A 21,396-nucleotide genomic window follows, 5' to 3' on the forward strand; every position below is an offset into this window, starting at 1 on the left:
TGTGTTTTACACATGTATATACATGTATGTTTACACCTCAGTCAGATGAATATCACCAGAAAACTGGCGTCTAAGTGACTGGGTGCACTCGTATTTGAGATTTTATTGATTTCAGGAGAGGTCACATATGAAAGGAGACAGGCAGGAAGCGGTGCATGGGTTGCAAGTAAGAGGAGGATGTGCTGTCTCTCTGGGGCTGGGAAGTGCTGGACCTGAAGTACAACGATTCAATTAGCCACCACCATACAGGAACAGATCAAATAAGTCTGCTGGCTTACGTGGAGCTAGAAATTCCAAGGGTCTAGCAGCAAATCTGGTCCTATCACCTGGCACCTCAAGGGCTGGCACCAAGACTCATGATTCCATAAAGAACAGATGAAGTCGGAAAGATTCTCTACCTCAAGATAAATCCTCTAAATCAAAGAGGAGGTCTAGCCCCTTCTACCACATTAGCATTTCCTGAAGCAGTAAGCAAGAGACCAATCAGCGGGAGGGGGATGGGGATGTCTAGATTCCCCCTGCAACGCTAAGCACGAAGGGACAACTTGAATTTTTAGTAAGGTGGTGGTACCATTCGAACTGGAAACCAACAGTACCAGGGCGAGTTCCTCAAGAGAAAAAGCTCTAGAAACAAACAAAATCCCGGGGGAGAGTATGGCTGTCCTTTCAAGAGGCATCCATAAGAGTTGTACAACTGGATTACATGTGAGACCTGGACCAGGGCAGGGACAGAGCAAGGACCAGCTGGAAAAATGCAGGAGAAGGTGTGACCCAGAAGCTCTAGTCAGACAGCAAGCAGGTCTTAGAAATTTCAATGCTGCTTTTCTTGGTGGAAGCTGGGGCTGGGAACACTAGGAAAAACAATGGCTATTTGGAAAAGGGTGATAATGACTAGAAACACTGTTGCTAAATGTGAACTTGAAAGTTACAATACCAAAAGCATGGACCGTGGCTTCAAAGAAATCCCACGTCATCACTTACAACCTTCCTGAACTTGGAGTACTTGAGCCCCAGCCTTAAAATGTGGATAATAGATTCTGAGCCTAGCCCCTGCGGAGCGCTGGAACTCAGCAGGCAGGGGCAGCCTGAGCTCCAGGGCAGCCGGCTCCCTCCAGGTCTCTCCTTCCTTCCCCGCGGTCAGCATGAAAGTCTTCAGTCCAGCGAGGTCGGTTAGGAAAAACAGCCTTTCGGACCACAGCCTGGGCATCTCCCGGAGCAAAACCCCAGTGGACGACCCGATAAGCCTGCTGTATATGAATGGCTGCTACTCCAAGCTCAAGGAGCTGATGCCCAGCATCCCCCGAACAAGAAGGTGAGCAAGATGGAAATCTGCAGCCCGTCGTCGACTACATCTTGGACCTGCAGATCGCCCCGGACTCGCACCCCATTATTGTCAGCCTGCACCACCAGCAACCAGGACAGAGCCAGGCGTCCAGGACGCCGCTCACCTCCCTAAACACGGACATCAGCACCCTGTCCTTGCATGCTTCCAAATTCCCTTCTGAGTTCATGTCAAATGATAGCAAAGCATTCTGTGGCTGAATAAACGGTTTTCATGACTTTTTTTCCCTTTGCACAACAGCAAATCCACAGGAACTTACTTTTCAACCATTTCACAAGGAGGACAACAAATTTAAGGAGTCTTTTTAAAAAATGGAAGCAAAACTAAGAAGGATCAGATCTTCCTCCCCAGGGTGTTGCTAACCTCGACTGTGATAGTAGTTATTTATGAAAAAGATTTTTAATGCCCTGTCTGAAATTGGAATTTTTCTTCATATACTATTCCCACCATGGGGATCGAAAACATTAAAAATCACAAGGAATTGCCCAATTTAAGCAGACTTTGCCTTTTTTCAAAGGTGGACTGTGAATACCAGAAGGATCCAGTATTCAGTTACTTAAATGAAGTTCTTTGGTCAGAAATTACATTTTTGATGCAAGCCTACTGAATGCTGTGTGGGGGCGGGAGGGAGAGAAACCTTGTGAACTGCTTAGAGTTCCCTTGTGTAGTGGCAGAGATGTCTATTTTTGCACACAAAGTGATGTATTTATTCATTCTAAACTTTTAATAAAAGTTTAGTTGTAAACTTAAACTTTTTATACAAAACCTTTTATACAAAATAAAGTTGTTTATTGAATGGTGAAAAAATAAAAATAAACATAAATAAAATATGGATAATAAAGCCTACCTCAAGGGGCTGGGAATTTTGAACAAAATACTGACATACAGTCAGCACTCAAAGAGTATTTGTTTCCTTCCCCTCCCCTCCCTCTCTCCCCCTTTAACTTTCTTGATTCAGGTCATTTCTTCATTTCACTCAAGTATGCCTTTCCTCAATTTTCAGTTCCCTCTATCATCTTTCAAAGAATGATGAAGGCTAGAGGTGTGCAGCAACCCTCCTTGTCCCTGGCCATGCCTCCAGTTTTGAGACTGACTTCTTGCTTGTCGTCACATGGGTTAAACATGCAGAGGGCTTCTGACTGCCAGAGAGCAGGCAGTAGAGCCCCATGTTGACTCTGACCTGCATCTTGACTCTAGAATAGTCTGGAGAACTGCATTTCTTTTGAGTAGTTCACTTATAACTTTAAATTGGAGTGTTGTCATTTTTTGGCCTAGTAATATTCAATTATAAGGTTTTTGCAAAATTTCTGAGGAGTTGTCCTGCTCACCCTCCACTCCTGGACCAAATACAACAGACTTTGTTCTAATTTTTACAGTCGATAACTTGGGGATCAGTTCACTCTTTGTAAGATAGATCAAAACCATTAGTTCAGCCTATGTTATCCAAGGCTAAAACCAGCACATGGTATTTAGGAAAGCAGCTGACAAACATTAACATATAGAGAATTAAGTTCTTGGAGTTCTTTTAGTTTGTATTAGATAATACATTCTCATGGTTAAACATTAAAACAGTGTAAAAAGATGTAGAGTGAAAGGTTTTTCTCCTATCTCCCACTCACCCCATTCTCCACTCCTCTGCCCCAAGAAAAAAATCACTATTACTATTTTACATTTCCATCAAGTTTTATATATGCCAATGCAAATATATTTTTCTATTTTCTCTCTCTCTTTTCTAAGTCCTCACTTGAGGATATGTTTTTTATTGATTTTAGAGAGAAAGGAAGGGAGAGAAACAGACAGACAGAAACATCGATGTGAGAAACATCAATTGGTTGCCTCCCACCTCTCACATGTGCCCTGATTGGGGATGGAACCCGAAACTAGGTATGTGTCTTGATGGGGTGGATTGAATCTGCAACATTTTGGTGCATGGGATGATGCTCCAACCAATTGAGCTACCGGGCCAGGGCTTCGCCCTTTTTTACACAACAGGTAATAAACCATATATCTTCTTTGCCTTGTTTTTTTTTTTTTTTTTCATTTGACAATATGTCCTGTGTATTTTAACAAATCATTGGGTAGAGAGAACCCTATTTTTCCTCTCACTTTACAAATAGGCAATATATCATTGTATGCATTTACCCTACTTTAATCAGTTTCCAAATAATGGACACTTGGTTTATTTCCAATCTGCCAAGACAAACAATGTTCAGTGACTTAATGTAGGTGTCTGTCATTTCGTACATGTGTAGGTGGGTCTGTAGGATGAAGTCCCAGAAGTGGACATATTGGGTTAGAAGTTCAGTGCATTTTAAGAAATATTGTTAAGCCCTGACCAGTGCAGCTCACTTGGTTAGAGTGTCATCCCCTAAACCAAAAGATCATGGGTTTAATTTCCAGTCAGGGCACACACTTAGGTGTGGGTTCCATCCTGGTCGGGGTGGCAAGAGGCAACCGATCAATGTTTCTCTCTCACATCAGTATTTCCCTTCCTCTCTTTCTCCCTCCCTCCTCCCCTCTCTAAGATCAATAAGCATGTCCTTGGGTAAGAATTTAAAAAAAGAAAGAAATATTTTCAAATTGCTTCCATGTAGTTGTAAAATTGTCAACACCCACCAACAGGGTGAGAAGCCCTGTTTTCCCATAGCCTTACCAACAGAGTATGCTGTCAAATGTTTGGATTTTTGCCAACCAGATATGTAAAAAATAGTATCTCAATATCATTTTAAATGATATCTCATTATGTCTATATTTATGAGTTAGGATGAGAATATTTTTATGTATTTAACAATCATTTGCATTTTTCTCTGTCAACAACCCATGTCCTTTCCATAATTTTCTGTTGAGTAATTGGTCCTTATCTTACCAATTTTTAAAACACTTTATATAATTGGAAATTAGTCCTTTTTTCTGATATGAGTTCATTGTTAGGAAGGCTCTTCCTATACCAATGTTATAAAAGAATTTGTCCATGTTTTCCTCTAGTATATGTATGGCTTTATGGATATGTTGAAACATATATTTGATCCATGTGGAGTTTGTCCTAGTGTAAAATGTGAGATTGGAATCCAACTTTACCTTTTTTAGATGGCTACACATTTGTCCCAATACTATTTACCTAGAAATCCATTTTTACCTGCACTTTTTAAATTTATACTCTTTAACATATATAAAACACTCACATATATTGGGTCTATATCTGGACTTTATTTTGTTTCATACAATCCAAAAGATGAGTTAAGGAGTAATTAAGAGAAAGAGGTCTGAAATCAAACTGCCTAGATTAAAATCAAAAACATCACATGCTGGGTGAGTGACTGAGGACTTTGCTATCTCATTCTGTAGAATGGGGTTAGATGTATTTTGCACTGTGCCTGGCACATGGGCATGCTCAGTGTCTACAGTGAGGATAATGATGTTGATGTGTTATCCATTATGGCGGGTGATATGTATTAGCTAAGAAGCTGCTGGATAGGATACCTCATTCTTGCCCCCTTTGCTGGTCCTCTGTGAGAAATGCTGCTGTTTGTACCATAAATCCTTATTCCTTGTGTTTCTGAACGCAAAAACAGGCCCCTATCAGCAGAGTTGCTTACCATGTCCGAGCCACCCAGTGACCCCTGGGTCGTATTCCAAGCCCCTGTGGAAATGGTTCCCTCTTTGAACCCCTCTCTCCACAGACCTCAGGCCTGTCCTTGGGAGAGAAGCTGTGGAACAAGTCTCCAGACAGACCCCAGGGTTCCCCCTTCCTAAGCTTTAATAAATGCCTTTATTTCATATTAAACCTTCATATAAATCAGTCCTTCTTGTGGATCTGTCCTTCATTCACCAGAAATTCCTGGATAGGTTTGAATCCCATCTCAGGCCCAGGCCAGGGCTCACCTCCCCACCCCTCTCTTTCTCTGTCACACACATGGCACATACACATGTACACTCACATACATATGTACACATACACACAAATGCATATTAACCAGAGACCTGTGGTCTAAGAACATGAAGAAATGAGTCTTAAGGGGTTAAAGAAAGAGGCCATCGGTGATTCCAAAAGACACTGAGATAACAGAATGTAGATGTGGGTCAGGAACCCACCCTTCAGGCATTCAACCATCTACCCCTGTTCCAGAGCTCTCGTTGTACAGACCACCGTGCATTTTGTGATGGAGAGCAAAACAAAGTGAAATGCCAGTTGTTGCTGTTGTTTTGAACTCAGAGGGTTTCCATTTTAGCATGTGTACAAAAACTACAAAGACATACATGAAGCAAAACGGAAACAAGTGTCCTGTAGCAGCAAGTCCATGATATACACAAACACAGGTCTGGCCACATTTCCCGCAGTAGTGGCAATATGTTTGGAAATCCATGTATGAGCAAAGCATATTATTTTTCAGTTGATAATAATGTCCAAATAATGTCAAAGTCCAAAAATATCAAACCAGTCAAAAAGCAATTAAATGAACTTTATATAGAGAAGAGCATAGTCAAGGTCTTCTGTGAATCACTGATCAATCTGGGTCAAGTCAATGAAAGCAGCTATTTAACAAACCAGGTACATAAAATGCAGGTAAACATTTACTTTGTTTCTTAATCTCTCAGGCTCTCTCTCACCGACTCTCCCCAGTTTTAGCCACTCAGCAACTTCGAGGATAAAACATAGACACTAAAAATTCAGAGTCCAAATGGTCCATATTAGACATTTGGGGGCAGGGTGAGAATTAAGTGATGTTCCTCTTGTCAGGAATCTTTCAAGGCACATGAGCTTTATTACATAGTTTGGGTGGAAGTACCAATCATTGCAATAGCAGTGTCAGCACTAGCTGAGTCTTCGCCTTGGGCCAAGCACCATGCTAATGTGCTAAATGTTTGACTCCAGCTTTCATTTAACCCTACTAGCAGTTCTCTGAAGCCAGTGCTATTACTATTTCCATTTTATGAGTAAGGAAATTGAGGACAAGATGGTTTAGGTGACTTTCCCAAAGTCTCAGAGCTACTAAGTGGCAGACCTAGAATTCTGTTCTGTCAAAGTCCATACTGTTAACCTCTGCATTAATTAACTGATTATATTTGGCCTTCAGTTGCAATGACTAATTGAATCAAGCCTGTTAACAGCACCTGGAGGCATCAATTATGCAGCAGGGGCAGGTGGTTCGACCCTGTTCTCCTCCAGTTCATATGGGTGAGCTCATTGCTAAACACTCTCTTTGCCTAAAAATATCAGGCAGTCCACACCCTGGAGCCCCACAGCTGCTCACGGCAGATGCCCTAGAACTAGAAAGTGCTTCATAAAGCCTCCATACAGGCTTTTTGACTGTGGTGATGGTGATGGTGATGGTAGGGAGAGGAAAGGGGGAAAAGTGAAGGCAAGAAAGCCTGAGAGAGACACAATGGAGGTCATGTCAACACAGCACTGACCCACAGTGTCTGCTTCTCTAACTCAGGTGGGCTGCTAAGTGCTGAGGTCTCTCTTCCTAGAGGCACCATTTTGGCCAGCTCAGCGAATCACCTTTACCTCTCCCTGGCTTTCCTGAGTTCCGAGGGATACCTAAGGGTGGCTGAGTAACTGGCAGTCATTCGAACTGTTTAACAAATAAATATTAAACATCCACCGCAGGCCAGGCATGTCTGGGGTTACAGGAACAAACACCCCGAACCCCCCCCCAAAAAAACATGGACCACATGGAAATTGCATTCTAAAGGAGGAGAAGGAGCAGCAGAAATGAGACAATGATAATAGTAAGTACATACCATAGTTCAGATGGTGTTAAGGACTATACAGAAAAATGGAGCAGGTAAAGGAGATGGAAAGTGAGTGAGGATGGAGGAAAGTGAGGGAACTGCTATCTCGATGAGGGTGATCAGGAACACCTCCTTTGATAGGTAACTCCTATGCAGAAACCTGAAGGAGACCAGGAAATGAATCCAGGCCAAGAGTGTTCCAGTTCAAGGGAAGGGCTGGGCAGAGGCCCAAGGGCGGGGACACACCTTGCTTATTTTATAAGCAGCATGGAGGCCAGTGTATCTGGAACAAAGTGAGACAGTGGAAAGTGCAAGGACATAAAGTAGGTGAGGACAAGGTTACGTAGGGCATCGCAGGGCATGGGAAGAACTTTGCCTTTTGTTCTGAGTAGATGGAAGGCCCTTGAAGGGCTCTGCACAGAGGGGTGACACAATCTTGGGTGTTAGAGATACCACCATGGCTGCCCTAGTGATGGCAAGAGACCAGCTGTAAAGGTATTGCAATAATGTTAATGAACGTGACGATGGCTTAGACTAGGGTATCGACTGAAGAGGTGACACAAAGTATCAGATCTGGGCTATTTTGAAGGTAAAGCAGAATTCAGAGAATCAATGTGAGGTGTAGAAGAATGAAAGGAGTCAAGAAAAGCTTTAAGGTTTTTGGCTTGAGCAATTGGGAGAATGGAATTACCATTTACTGAGATTGAAAGGCAGTTTTGAGGATAACTGAGAAATTTGGTTTTGAACATCCATGTTTAAGGTGTCTGTTAGATAGCCAACGAAGATGGTCAGTAAGGAGCTTGACATTCAGTGAGATCTGGGTTTCATAAAAGTTACATGTGTCCTCCTGCGTACAGCCTTCCCAGAAAGACACCTATTTTCACTCATTCTTACTAGCAAAGCCCATGGGTTGATTTTGCTGCAATGTCAATTGGTACAAAATGATTCATTACTATTGTATTTCATTGTGAGCAGATAGTTTCTGCTAGGGAGGGCTTTTTGGGTTTTATTTTTGTTTGTTTGTTTTAAACTCATCTTTTCTGATAGTAATATCTCAATCTGGTTTTGTTTGTGTTTTGTTGTTGTTGTTCACATTCCTAGTACATCTTTTCCCATCTTTGTGTATTCCCCCTTTCAGAGTCATTATGTTGCAAAAGTGGCTTAAATAGATAGCCTATATAATGTCATTAAAAAAATTAAAACCCAGTCTGTGAGTCTTTCACTTTCAACAGACAATTTTTATCTCATTTACATTCATTACTGTTGAATCAGAACAGTCTGGGTAAAATTTCTATAAGTTCATTTGTGATAAGGAACAAGAACATAATTTCAAAACCCACCAAATATATTTAAGCTTAAAAAGTAATAGTGTATAATCTCATTTCAGAATTTGGGTTCATTGATTCTCAATTAACGCCTTTGTTTCTTTTATAAAGTCCCAGGTATTACAATTCTTACATACATTCCTGAATCGAGGCTATTACTCTGACTATCACAATAAAGGTCCTGGGACCTGGAGTTGGAAAAATCTGGTAAGCAGCTTCTTGTTCAGAATGCTTAGCCGAGCTCATTTTCATTTGGGTGCACAATGCATTACAGGAATCATCAATTACATCTGACCGGCTGACAGGAATGTGAGGTTCTCCAAAGGAGAGAGCATTTGAAATGAAGTAAGAAAAATGTGTAGAATATACATATTGGAAAGTGAGGTGTATTTCAAAGTAAGGAGGAGACATAAATGTAGGCATATTCCTGAAATCTATTGGAATAGTCCAGGTGGCCATAAAGCGGGGTGATCAGTAAAGAAATGTAAAGCCATAGCAGAGCACAATGTCAAAAGGTAAAGCCAGACTCTGAGGGCCCTGAACACCATATTAAGGATACTTGACTTTCTTAAGCAAAAAGTAAGGAGCCACGAAAAGTGTATGAGGGCAAAGTGAATATTACTTATTTTAGGATGATGTTATTATACAGACAAGAGACTAACGGTGAGGAAGTAGAGGGGATGTGGCTAAAATATCTGGTCCAGTGATGATACATACATGGTTGACGTTCTGGCCCTCCTTCTCCCATATCCACCATAGACATCATTAAATGAGCTTGATATTCTTTCCTTGTATACCTATATGATGCCTTTTCAAAACAGTACCTCAGTCCCCTGAAGCTGACACAGGAGCTAAATGTACTCTATCCCTGGTTTAATGGGAGATGTTGAAAGTCTGAGCTGGGCCAGATCTGACATACATTGTGTTGGTAAAATAAAAAAGACTCGAAAGAGGTATATAAGCAAAACAATAAAAGGGTGCTTAGGATGAGTAAAATGTCTTTAGCCTCACAGAAATTCTGTCATAAAGTATATGATGAAAGCATTCTGTCCAGGGCCTTGGATTCTATGCCATCAATGCATTAAGTTATGCTGATGCAAAGGGCAGACTTGTGTTCAATAGCAAATATACAAATCAACAAACCAGAAACTCATTTTGAAATTGGTTGGTATAAAAATGCAATGTGAAAAAGTTTTTAATTATTTTTATGTATTTTCCAGTCTGTAATTGATTCTCTTATTGAGTATTTTATGTTAAGTGCTTTATGACATGGAGCATTAAGGACATTGCATAAAAATAAAATGAACTATACAAGGTGGGCCTCATATACATAACACAAACCCAACTCCATTTGTGATTGCCTCAAATTAACTTCAGCTATTACAGTTTTTTTTCTGTGTTTTGCAGCTCTTCATTGATTTTTTTCTTTCATCTCCTCTCAGTGACCTTTATTACACAGTCCTTTCTGATGCTAGTCCCACCTACTCCATTTCATCTTTTCAATTTCTCCCCGCTGAGATACCTTATCTTGTTGGTCCTGTTTCAGATGGATACTGGGTTATATAGATTCCCCAGAGAGCCTGAATTAAAATAAGGAAGTGACTGATGTTTGCACAATAATATATCTGAGTTTGTAAAATGTTATTCCACCCTATTACTGAAATTGGCTATTAATTAATTTATTAACTTAGCAAAAAATCATTTGGCTCATTCTATGTTCTTTCTAGGCCCCCACCCTCCAAGCACTGGAAATACAAGTATTTTTTCACAAGGTCAATGTCACAATTTTTATGTGATTGACATTTGTAACAGTGTCAAAAATATGTTTATACTCCAACTCAGACATGCAAAGAGAGTGTTGCTTCTTTAGGTTGTCTGTAACAGATCTTTTTCATGAGGTGTACCTTCTGGGAAGCCAGAAAGTCTCCTAGATTTTCATCCAATCTTATAACCTGCTATGGTGGTGTAAAGATTTTAAATAGCGTTCTTAAGAAAGCCCTTAATTCTTTTAGGTAAAAGTGCTCTGCCTCTCCAATATCCAGCCATCTGCCCTGCTTCTTGACAAGATGGTGCCTAGGAGTGAGAGGAAGGTGGAAAGCTCAGTGTGCCTTGGCAGAGGAAGTGTCTTAGATTCAAATCTGTGCTGCTATGTGACTTTCTGAGTCCTTGGTGGCCTTTGTGGCTATGGTGTCTCTTTCTGCCTCATCTCCGTTGGCACTGTGAGCCTCTTCTGGTTGTTGTCTGCGGTTTGGTCTCTTAGCCACAGTAGTGCTCTCTGGCTGACTGGCCCCTCCACTCTTATGGGTTTCATAGACCCCTGTGAGGCTCTGTCTGCCTTGTCTTCTACCCAACCCCTGGGCAGGTCTGGCACTTTGCCCTCACTACACAGGCCCCACTGCTGGTCCACTAGATCTCAGCTCAGGTACATCCTGAACATGTACCTGCTCAAGGGCATGTGGGAACTTCCAGGCCCTGCCCAGGCCACACCCAAACCTGTAACTATTCAGGAAAACCAAACCCCTGTTCCCCCTCTTCAAATTCTGCTACTCCATCAAGTGTACTCTGATGTGGCCCCTTCGGGCCAGGACAGCACAGCCTTTGAGATGAGCTCCTTGCAGGGCGCCAAACATGAAGCAAAACAGGAGTCTGCTTCCCCTAGTATTCCCTGTAGCCCACTCCTCCCCACTTGAAGGGCACACTCTGTTCTGCTTTTCTCTCCCTTCTTCTTTCCAGCCTCCTAGGCCAGAGGAGACCTGTTTATTTTCCTCCTCCCACCCATTTGCCCCAGTTTCTGGCTCAGTAACCTGGGCCAGGAGATGCGGGCATTCTCTTCCTTGGTATGTTTCTTCCCCCCTTTACTCAGCCTCATGGCTATTCCTTAAGAGCAAATGGCGGGGGCGGGGGCAGAAAGAGAGGTTTAACAAGTTAACCTAAACTGAGAGGTATTTTGAAAATACTATTATACATTAGAAAAAAACTAGGATTTTTTTTTTTTTCCCGCTAGCCAAATACTTAGCTCTGAAATTCTGGAACAAAGGATAAACCTCTTTGAGATTTCCTTGTGATTCAGATCACTCCTTGATATACATTGTATTGCAGCATGGTCTGATTATATATCTAAGAATTGCATGAATTTGAATATTATAATATATCAGTTATAGATCTCATACTATAACAGGAAAGTGGAAATCTTAGGGTTAGAAGGAGCATTAGGGATCACCTAACTATTTGCTCCTTCCAAATTGGAATTTTAGCCTGTACTTAACATATAAACTCTACATGCTAAGTGCCACAACTCAGAAAGCACCCTCTCTTCTAGCTGACACCCATTGAGAGAAAATCCTGCTTCACATTGAGTCAAATTTGTCCCTCTTAAACTTCCAGGCACTATTCCTGGTCCTGCCCCGTGGAGCTACAAAAGCAAAGTGTAACATTTTCCACTGTGCCACTTCAACCATTCTAATTCTAAAATATTCTGCCTCTTCCTCAATCTTTTCATCGCCAATTGATGCTGTGGGTGTGTTTTCTTCCCTTTTAATTTCTGCCACCTGATACTCTTGCCCAGGCATTTTTTCGTTCTCTCAGTGTAGCAGCTTCCTTAAAATGAGGTATCTGGATGTGAGCATGATGCCTCAGCTGTGGTTCCCAAGAACCAGGCCTAGTAGGATCTGGATAACAGGTTCCTTACGGCAGAGTCTATGTTTGCTTCCCATTCTCCACCACAAGATCCAGTGATATACTGAAACGTCCAGTTCCGGCCCTTAGCTATACCTCCTGGCATGTAACTGACTTCCTTTCCCACAGGTATGCCTCCCTGCCTCACTCTACAGCTTATGGAAATCAGGTTCAGGGCTCCCTCAGGTTTGTACAGTTAAGAGGGGCAGAGTTATCAAAACAAATACTAAAATAGCAAAGCATGGGTCTGTGTCATAGCAAAGAACCATTTATTGGGGGCAAAAAAAAAAGCTAAGAATAAATTAAAATATAATTTTCCCCTTTTTTTCTCTTTATTGTCTCAATATCTTTTGCAATCCCTCCTCACCAAAGCTTTAAAAAATCTCTTTCACATTTGTAGTCACTACTCAGGATTCCTTTAAGTTTCCAATGTCCTACTTGGAGAAACGTACCAATACAATATTGTACTTTCTTATAATGAGACACCATTATGGTTAGTGTGAGTCATTTTGCAATGGATGGGTTTGTCAACCTCCCCCCGCAAACCAGTACAGTATTGAGAGTCACCCTTAATAAGCACATCTGTAAATACTTAATTCAATCCTAATGAAATATTAACCTGTGACTATTGCATTAATACATGTAAAGGGAGAAATATCTTAGATTACTACTCTGCCTCTTAAGTGAAATACCTGAAGTCAATGCAGATATGGTGATATAATATTCCCACAAGAACTACAAATTTTGCATTTCCTGAATTGAGTAGGTTTTAAGTTACATCATTTACTTTTAAATCTATATATGTATAAATGTGTGTTTGCGTGTGTATGTGTATGGCTTCTGGGTTTGCAATTGCAGCAGAATGCAGTTTTTGATACAATGCCTTCTGTCCTCACATTAAAATGTCATGACCAAAATACAAAACTAGCAACAACATTGAAAACTATAAATAAGACAATGTTGTAGGCCTGCAGTGGGGCAGAGAAGAAGAAGGATTAAAAGTATATTATTTGATTTGCCCCTGCATACTCCACCCTCTGAAGGAGAACAGAGCAAATGGCTCTGAAGAGGGAAGGAATTATTGAGAATCTCCATCATCTACACATAATTCAGGTGCAGACCAGACAATCTAGAAAAACAAATTGCCATTTCCTAACCGTGCTGGAGTCAAGTACTGAATGAGCTGGGCTGCATCGTGTTTCTGTCCACAGTAATTTGGAGACCGAACCTTCCATCATGCAGTCGAACAGGAAGAGTCAGGAAGTAGGCTGAGAAGCACCATATCCTGGGTGTTCATGTCTCCATCATCAGCATGGGGGAAATAAGAAGACTTTTGGAGGTTTATGGTCTTCATGTCTGACATTTTTCAAAGGAAGGCAACCAACTGCATTTTAGTCTTGCATAGAAAATTTACAGGTTGGAATAGATTTCAGGTTGAACTATATCTCTGGGTCCAGTAAAAATACAGCAAACAATGCCTGTTAAGGGATCTTCCATCAGCCCACACTATAGAATTTGAGCTAAAATAGCCAAGAAAACCCCAGATATCTTATATGTTGGCAAATCTTGAGTCTAAATCTATTTACTTCATTCATTGATAACTAAAGAGAAAAAAAATAACATGAGGTTTATGAAAAGGTTGCTATATTTGCCATTTATAAATACTTAAAAATTACTTGTCTAAGCCTAATTAAAAATAGAATTCTGAATCAGAAATTAACACAGAGAATTCAAGCTAATAAAAAACATAGAATATGGAATAAAACATAGAAAAGAAAGGAAATACCTAGAAAACAGGAAAAGCAGGAAACATAAAATAAGTTTATAAAAACAATCCCTTTGACAAAAGACATAAATAAATTTATATATTTAAATTTCTGTGAAGAAAAGAACACAAACTTTACTTAGGGGTAATGGAAAAACACTTGCCTAATGGGGAGTCATACTATCCTGATGAGAGAAACTTACTTTAGAAGGTACTAAAACATTTTAAAAAGCTACAGAAATTTAAAATAGTATGATTTTGGCAGAACGAAAGTCAGACAGATCAATGGAATAGATTCAAATCAGTGGAACTCAGATGACATTCAATAAACAAGGTTGAGACATCTTGCTGGCCATCTGGCCAGGAAAATAACGCTGGATCCACACAACATTTATTTATATCAAAATGGCTTCATGGGAGATTACAAATGAAGAATGTAAAAACTTGAACCATAACGGTATCTGGAGAACAATTGGGGAAGTCTTTTATGAAGCTTGCCACCAAAGGCAGGGACCATAAAGAAAAAAATGCTAGGGTAGCTGTCTTAAAATTAAATATTTCTGCAGGGAGATCCAAGGTAGCAGAGGAGAAAGTGGAAGATACATTAACCTCCTCCCAGAACCAATCTGGAATTACAACTAAATCTTAGAGAAATCATCCTGAATAACCAACTGAACACTAGATGGAAAGAAGCCTCACAACTATGGACAGACAGAAGAAACCACTTCACCACAATGTGACTGGTGGGGAATGAGGAGATGAGAGAGGACTGGTGAGGCTCCTGTGGGCAGCAGCTGAGTATCCAGAGGGAATTTTCAGCATCTGGGGGTTACCCTGAAAAGTGTGGGGTCTAAACCCCAAGATGGAACATCAGAGCCAGAAAGGAACTCAGATAACATCCAGCTGTGAAAAGCAGCAGGGCTTCTGTCTGCCATGGAGAGACAGCTGGAGACTTAGAGAGCCTTTTTTAGGGCCAACAAACAAAATTGACTTGCAGCCACTTACCTGGTCTCCAGCAGATGTAGGGCAGAATGAACTAGAGATGCTTGAAGATAGTCTGGGGAGAGAACTGAAGGAACAGCCACCTGGTTCCCTGTGCTGAGTCATTCCCCATGCTGCAGAAGCCATCTCTTTCAGGCAGAACACTCCTCTCCAAGCGGCATCATCCTGAGGGGAAGCAAGAGCCCCACCAGCAAGAATTACTATACCCCACCCTGTGGAGCTTAAGCCAGGCTGATTATAGCTTGATTAGCTTACTGAATGATTAGTTTAACTGCTGATGTGGTAAATACAAAAAAGCAGTCAAAATGGAAAAACAAAGAAACAGACCCCAAATGAAAGAACAAGAGGATTCTCCAGAAAAAGAATTAGGTGAAATGGAAGCAAGCAGTTTATCAGATAGAGAGTTTAGAGTAATGATTATAAGGATACTCAAAAGCATGAAAAAAAGACAGAGACCATAAAAAAGGACCAGTCAGAAATAAAGAGTGCAATATCTGAAATAAAGAATTCACTGGAAGGAACAAACAGTAGGTTAGAAGAAGCAGAGGACTGCATCAGTGATTTGGAAGACATGGTAGGAAAAAACACCCAGGCAGAGCAGCTAAGCAAAAAAAGAATTTAAAAAAAATGAGGAGAGCCTAAGAAACATTTTGGACAAATAAAGCAAAACAACATCCTCATCATGGGAATAATAGAAGGAGAAGAGAGCGAAAAAGGGATGAAGAACCTGTGTGAAGAAACAATGACCAAAAACTAATCTGGTGAAGAAAAAAAGACACACAAGTCAAGGAAGCTGAGAGTTCCAAACAAGCTGGACCAAAAGAGGCCACACCAAGACACATCACCATTAAAATAACAAGGCTTAAAGACAAGGAGAAAATCCTAAAAGTTGCAAGAGAAAAGCAGGTAGTTACCTACAAGGGAGCACCAATTAGACTGGCACCTGATTACTTAATGGAGATATTTCAGGCCAGAAGGGAGTGGCGTGAAATATTCAAGGTGATGAAAACGAAAGACCTACAACCAAAGCTACTTTACCCAGCAAAGCTATTATTTAAAATCAAAGGAGAAATAAGGAGCTTCCCAAACAAGAAAAAGCTAAAGGAGTTTGTTAACACCAAAACAGTACTTCAGCAAATGTTAAAGAGCTTGCTTTAAGAAGAAGAAGAAGAAGAAGAAGAAGAGAAAGAAAAAAGCCGAGGAAAAGAGTCTAATAATAAAATGGCACTAAGCACATATCTGTCAATAATCACCTTAAATGTAAGTTACTTAAAGGTTCCAACCAAAAGACATAGGGTAGCTGAATGGATAAAAAAACAAGACCCATATATATGCTGCCTCCAAGAGACCCATCTCAAATTGAAAGATACACACAGACTAAAAGTAAAGGGATGGAAAAAGATATTTCATGAAAGTGGAAAAAAAAAATAAAAGCTGGGGTAGCAGTACTTATATCTGGAAAAATAGGCTTTAAAACCAAAGCTTTAGTAAAAGACAAAGAAGGACACTCTGTAATGATAAAGGGAAAAATCTGACCAAAGCATATAACCCTAGAAAACATTTACATACCCAACATAGGAGCACCTAAAAATGTGAAGCAAATCTTGATGGACATAAAAGGATGGGTCTACAAAAATAGAGTCATAGTTGGGATTTTAAAACCTCACTGATTTCAATGGATAGATCTTCCAGGCAGAAAATCAACAAGGAGACAGTGACTTTAAATGACACACTGATCAAATGGACTTAATTGATACGTTCAGAACATTTCACTCCAAAGCAGCAGAATATACATACTTTTCAAGTGCACATGGAAACTTTTCGAGGATAGACCACATGTTAGGACACAAAACAAGTCTCAATAAATTTAAGAAGATTGAAATTATATCAAGCATCTTCTCTGACTACAATGCTATGAAATTAGAAATCAGTCACCCGAAGAACACTGAAAAACATGCAAAGACATGAAACTAAATAACATGTTATGAAACAATGAATGGGTCAACAACAAGATCAAGGAAGAAATCAAGATACCTTGAAACAAATGAAAATGAGGACAAAACAATTCATAATCTGTGGGACTCTGGGAAAGCACTTCTAAAAGGGAAATTCATAGCATTACAGGACTATCTCAAAAGACAAGAAAAAGCTCAGATAAACAATCTAAATTCAAACTGAAAAGAACTTGAAAAAGACAAGCAAACAAAGCCCAAAATAAGTAGAAGGAAGGAAATAATAAAGATCAGAGCAGAAATAAACAAAATGGAGTCTAAAAAAGCAATACAAAAGATCAATGAATCCAAGAGCTTGTTCTTTGAAAAGATAAACAAGATTGACAAACCTTTAATCAGACTCACCAAGAAAGAAAGAGAAAGAACACAAACAAATAAAATCAGAAATGAAAGAGGAGAAATAAAAACTGACACCAAAGAAATACACAGGAGTATAAGAAAATATTACGAATAACTATATGCCAACCAACTGGACAACCTGGAAAAAATGGATAAATTCCTAGAAACATACAGTCTTCCAAAACTAAATCAGAAAGAATCAGAGAATCTGAATAGTCAGATTACATGTGGTAAAATTGAAGCAGTAATCAAAAGACTCCCAACAAACAAAAGCCCTGGACCAGATGTTTCACAGAGGAATTTTACCAAACATTCTGACAAGAACTAACACCTCCGCTTCTCAAAGTATTTCATACAATTCAAGAGGAGGGAAGGCTCCCAAACTCATTTTATAAAGCCAGCATTACCCTAATTCCGAAACTGGATAAAGACACTACAAAGAAAGAAAATTATAGGCCAATATCTCTTATGAACATAAATGCTAAAATCCTCCACAAAATATTTGGAAACTGAAAATAGCACTGCATCAGAAAGATCATACACCATGATCAAGTGGGATTTCTTCCAGGAATGCAAGTTTGGTACCACATTCACAAATCAGTAAGTGTGATTTACCACATAAAAAAAAAATGAAGGCTAAAAACCATGTGATCATATCAATAGATGTACAAAAAGCATTTGATAAAACCCAGCACCCATTTATGATAAAAACTCTCAGCAAAGTGGGAATAGAGGGAACATACCTACACATAATAATAGGCCATATATGACAAACCCATAACCAGCATCATGCTCAAAGAGCAAAAACTACAAATGTTCCCCTTAAGATCAGGAACAAGACAGAAATGTCCACTTTCATTTCTCTTATTCAACATAGTATGGAAAGTTCTAGCCACAGCAATCAGACAAGAAGAAGAAATAAAAGGTATCCAAATTGGAAAGGAAGTAGTAAAACTGCATTCATCCACAGAAGACATGATTCTGTACATAGAGAACCCCAAAGATTCCACCAAGAAACTACTAGAACTGATAAAGGAATTCAGCTTTGCAGGATATAAAATTAATGTCCAGAAATCAGTTGCATTTTTACATGCCAATAACAAACTAACAGAAAGGGAAATCAAGAAAACAATCCCATTCACAATTGCTTCAAAAAGAATAAAATACATAGGAATAAACCTAACCAAGCATGTAAAGTACCTGTACTCAGAATATTATAATACACTGAAGAAAGAAATTGAACAAGATACAAATAAGTAGAAGCACATACAAAACTTTAAAAACTCAACACAAAAAAAAAAATTAAAAAATGGGCAAAGGACCTGAATAGACACTTCTCCAAAGAGTACATACAGAGGGCCAATAAACATATGAAAAGATGCTCAACGTTACTGATCATCAGAGAAATGCAAATTAAAACCACAATGAGATATCTGCTCACACCTGTCAGGATGGCTTTCATCAATAAATCAACAAACAACAAATGCTGGCAAGGATATGGAGAAATGGGAACACTTTTGCAATGTTAGTGGGAATGCAGATTGGCGCAGCCACTGTGGAAGGCAGTATGGAGATACCTCAAAAAATTAAAAATGGATCTGCCTTTTGACCCAGCGATCCCACTTCTGGCAATATACATGAAGGAAGACAAAACACTAATTCAAAAGAACATAATTACCCCTTTGTTCATTGTAGCATTATTTACAATCACCAAGATTTGGAAGCAGCCCAAGTGTCCATCAATAGACAACTGGGTAAAAGAACTATGGGACATTTACACGTTTACTCAGCTGTAAAAAAGAAAAAAAATTTACCCTTTGTGACAGTATGGATGGACCTGGAGAACATCATACTAAGTGAAATAAACCAGTCAGAGAAAGACAGATACCATATGATGTCACTCATATGTGGAATCTAATGAACAAATGGAACTAACAAGGAAAATGGGGACAGGCTCATAGATATAAAGCATGATGATAGCTAGTTGGGGGGGTGGGAGGAGAGATTAGAGGATGGAAGGATTGAGCAAAAAATAAAAAGGACTCATGGACATGAATAATAGTGTGGTGATTGCTGGGAGATAGAGGGTATAAGGGGACTAAATGGTAATGTTAAAAAATACCAAAAAAAGAAAAATAAAAATTTCTATAGAAGGTGAAGTACTCTTTAAAATCAAAGTTTAGAGGCAAATATGTGCTTACAACATACACAACAAAGAACTAGTATCTTTAATGTATAGAATTCTTATGAATTATTAGGTAAAGATAACCATCCAAATATAAGTAAATATAGACAGTCCCCAACTTGCAATGGTCCAGTCTATGATTTTTTCAACATTACAATGGTGTAAAAGCAATACGCATTCAGTGGAAACCATACTTCAAATTTTGAACTTTGATCTTTTCCTGAGTTGATGATATGAGGTCTGATTACGCTCTCATGACGCTGGTTAGTGGCAGGAGCCACAGCTGCCAGTTGGCCAGGCGGTCACCAGGGGAAGCAGCCAATACCCTGCAGTGCACTGTGTTGCCAGCGTTTCTGTTTTAGGTCAATGCTTCAAACATTCTCCAGGCCCAGGGTGCCTTCAGCTGTGTGCATCAATGGTGAGGACACGTACAACCACTCTGTTTTCACGTTCAGTACAGTAGTCAATAAATTGCATGAAATAGTCAACACTTTATTATAAAATAGAATGTGTGTTAGATTATTTTGCCCAACTGTTGGCTAATGTAAGTGTTCTGAGCCATTTAAGTAGGCTAGGCTATGATGTCCTGTAGGTTAAGAGGATTAAGTGCATTTTTGACTTATTATATGTTCAACTTACAATGGGTTTATTGTGATGTAACCCCATCATAAGTTGAGGTGTGTCGGTATAGGCAAAGACATTAACAGGCAATTCACAAAAGACTACGAATGATCCCGATACAAAAAGGTATTCAGCTTTATGAATAATCAAATACACAAATCACTAGCGAGGGAGCATTTTTTATCATATTGGCAAAGACTGGGAAGACTAAATACAGTACTCCACAGTGGTATCAAGAATGTGGGGAAATCAAATATAGCTCTGCTGCCATCTCTGCTGGACATGGCACCATGCCACTCTTAACACCAAATACCACTTCCATTTCTGATACTAACATGTCTGGAAACTGAATGCTGTTTCTGCTAAAGGAGCTGATAGACAGGGAGAAAGCAGAAAGGTCAAAGGAGTCACTCCAAGGAGACACTAATATTGTTGAAGGGGAAGTTTAGTGGGAGTTACTTGATGAACAAGATAGAAAGTTGTGGTTGGATAGCAGGATGTTGAAATTAGTGATGTTGTCATTAGTACAGTTTCTGAAAAATGACAGGATCCAAGCTGAGACAGTGGGAGGAGATGGTTGGGGGTGGGGGTGGGAGGGAAGGCATTTGGCAATGAGGAAGTCAGGGACAGGGAGGTTGAACTTTTGGATGGTTGTTCATGAGGACCTTCAAGTCCCCCAGCCTGATGGACTGAGTTGATATGTAAAGGGAGCCAATGAGTCAGGGGCAATTGTCACCAGTGAATGAAGGGGAGATACAAGACGTACGATAAATGGCAGTGTTCAAAATGAGGAGAAGCTATTATGGCTGAAAAATAAGCTTTTTAGTTTCACAACAGAGTGAGGAGCATACAGGAAACATATGAAAATGAGCAGCCTCCCATTAGCAGGGCAGCAGAAGAAGGGATGCGCCTGGGAGAAAGCATGGTACCGGTTAAGACTGAAGATGAAGGAAATGTTCAATGAAAATGTTGAAGAGATAGAGGAATTTGGTAATTAAGGAATGGAAGCTTCAGAGGAAAAGAGGGGGATTTGGGAGGAAAAGTAGAGTTTGAGTAAGGGAGGGGGAGGTTTGAGTTCTGCAAGCACGAATGGTTAGGCAGATAACTTCTCCAAGAAAAGAACCAAGAGCCAGCTTAGCCCAAGACCACAGTTTGGCTAGTGGAGGTGCTGTGGCTCAGTGCAGTGTTTATCACCTGGGTTTATGTCCCATCACAGCCCACCATGGACTCAGGTATGAAGAAGGGTGGGTGTAAGTACTGAAAGAGAAATGTCAGGGTGTGATAAATATATTTTGGCTTACAAATGACAGGAACTCAAATAAAATTAGCTGCAGCAAATTTAACTCATGCAACCAAACCACAGGAAGGGCAGTGGTACAGCTGAGCCTGAAATC

At 39.9% G+C, this 21,396-nt stretch overlaps 1 protein-coding gene across 1 annotated transcript; it reads left to right on the forward strand.

Annotated features, from left to right (window-relative positions):
- Positions 1-1,142: 1,142 nt before the first annotated feature.
- On the forward strand, positions 1,143-1,542 carry LOC129079004 (DNA-binding protein inhibitor ID-2-like). Its single transcript, XM_054583996.1, is given in 3 exon segments — positions 1,143-1,299; positions 1,302-1,325; positions 1,328-1,542. Coding segments are annotated over 3 exon segments (396 nt in total).
- The last annotated feature ends 19,854 nt before the right edge of the window (positions 1,543-21,396 follow it).

Source organism: Pteronotus mesoamericanus, unplaced genomic scaffold (assembly GCF_021234165.1).
Source record: "Pteronotus mesoamericanus isolate MK-2021 breed Mesoamerican mustached bat unplaced genomic scaffold, CSHL_Meso_final contig_100, whole genome shotgun sequence".
Lineage (NCBI taxonomy): Eukaryota > Metazoa > Chordata > Mammalia > Chiroptera > Mormoopidae > Pteronotus > Pteronotus mesoamericanus.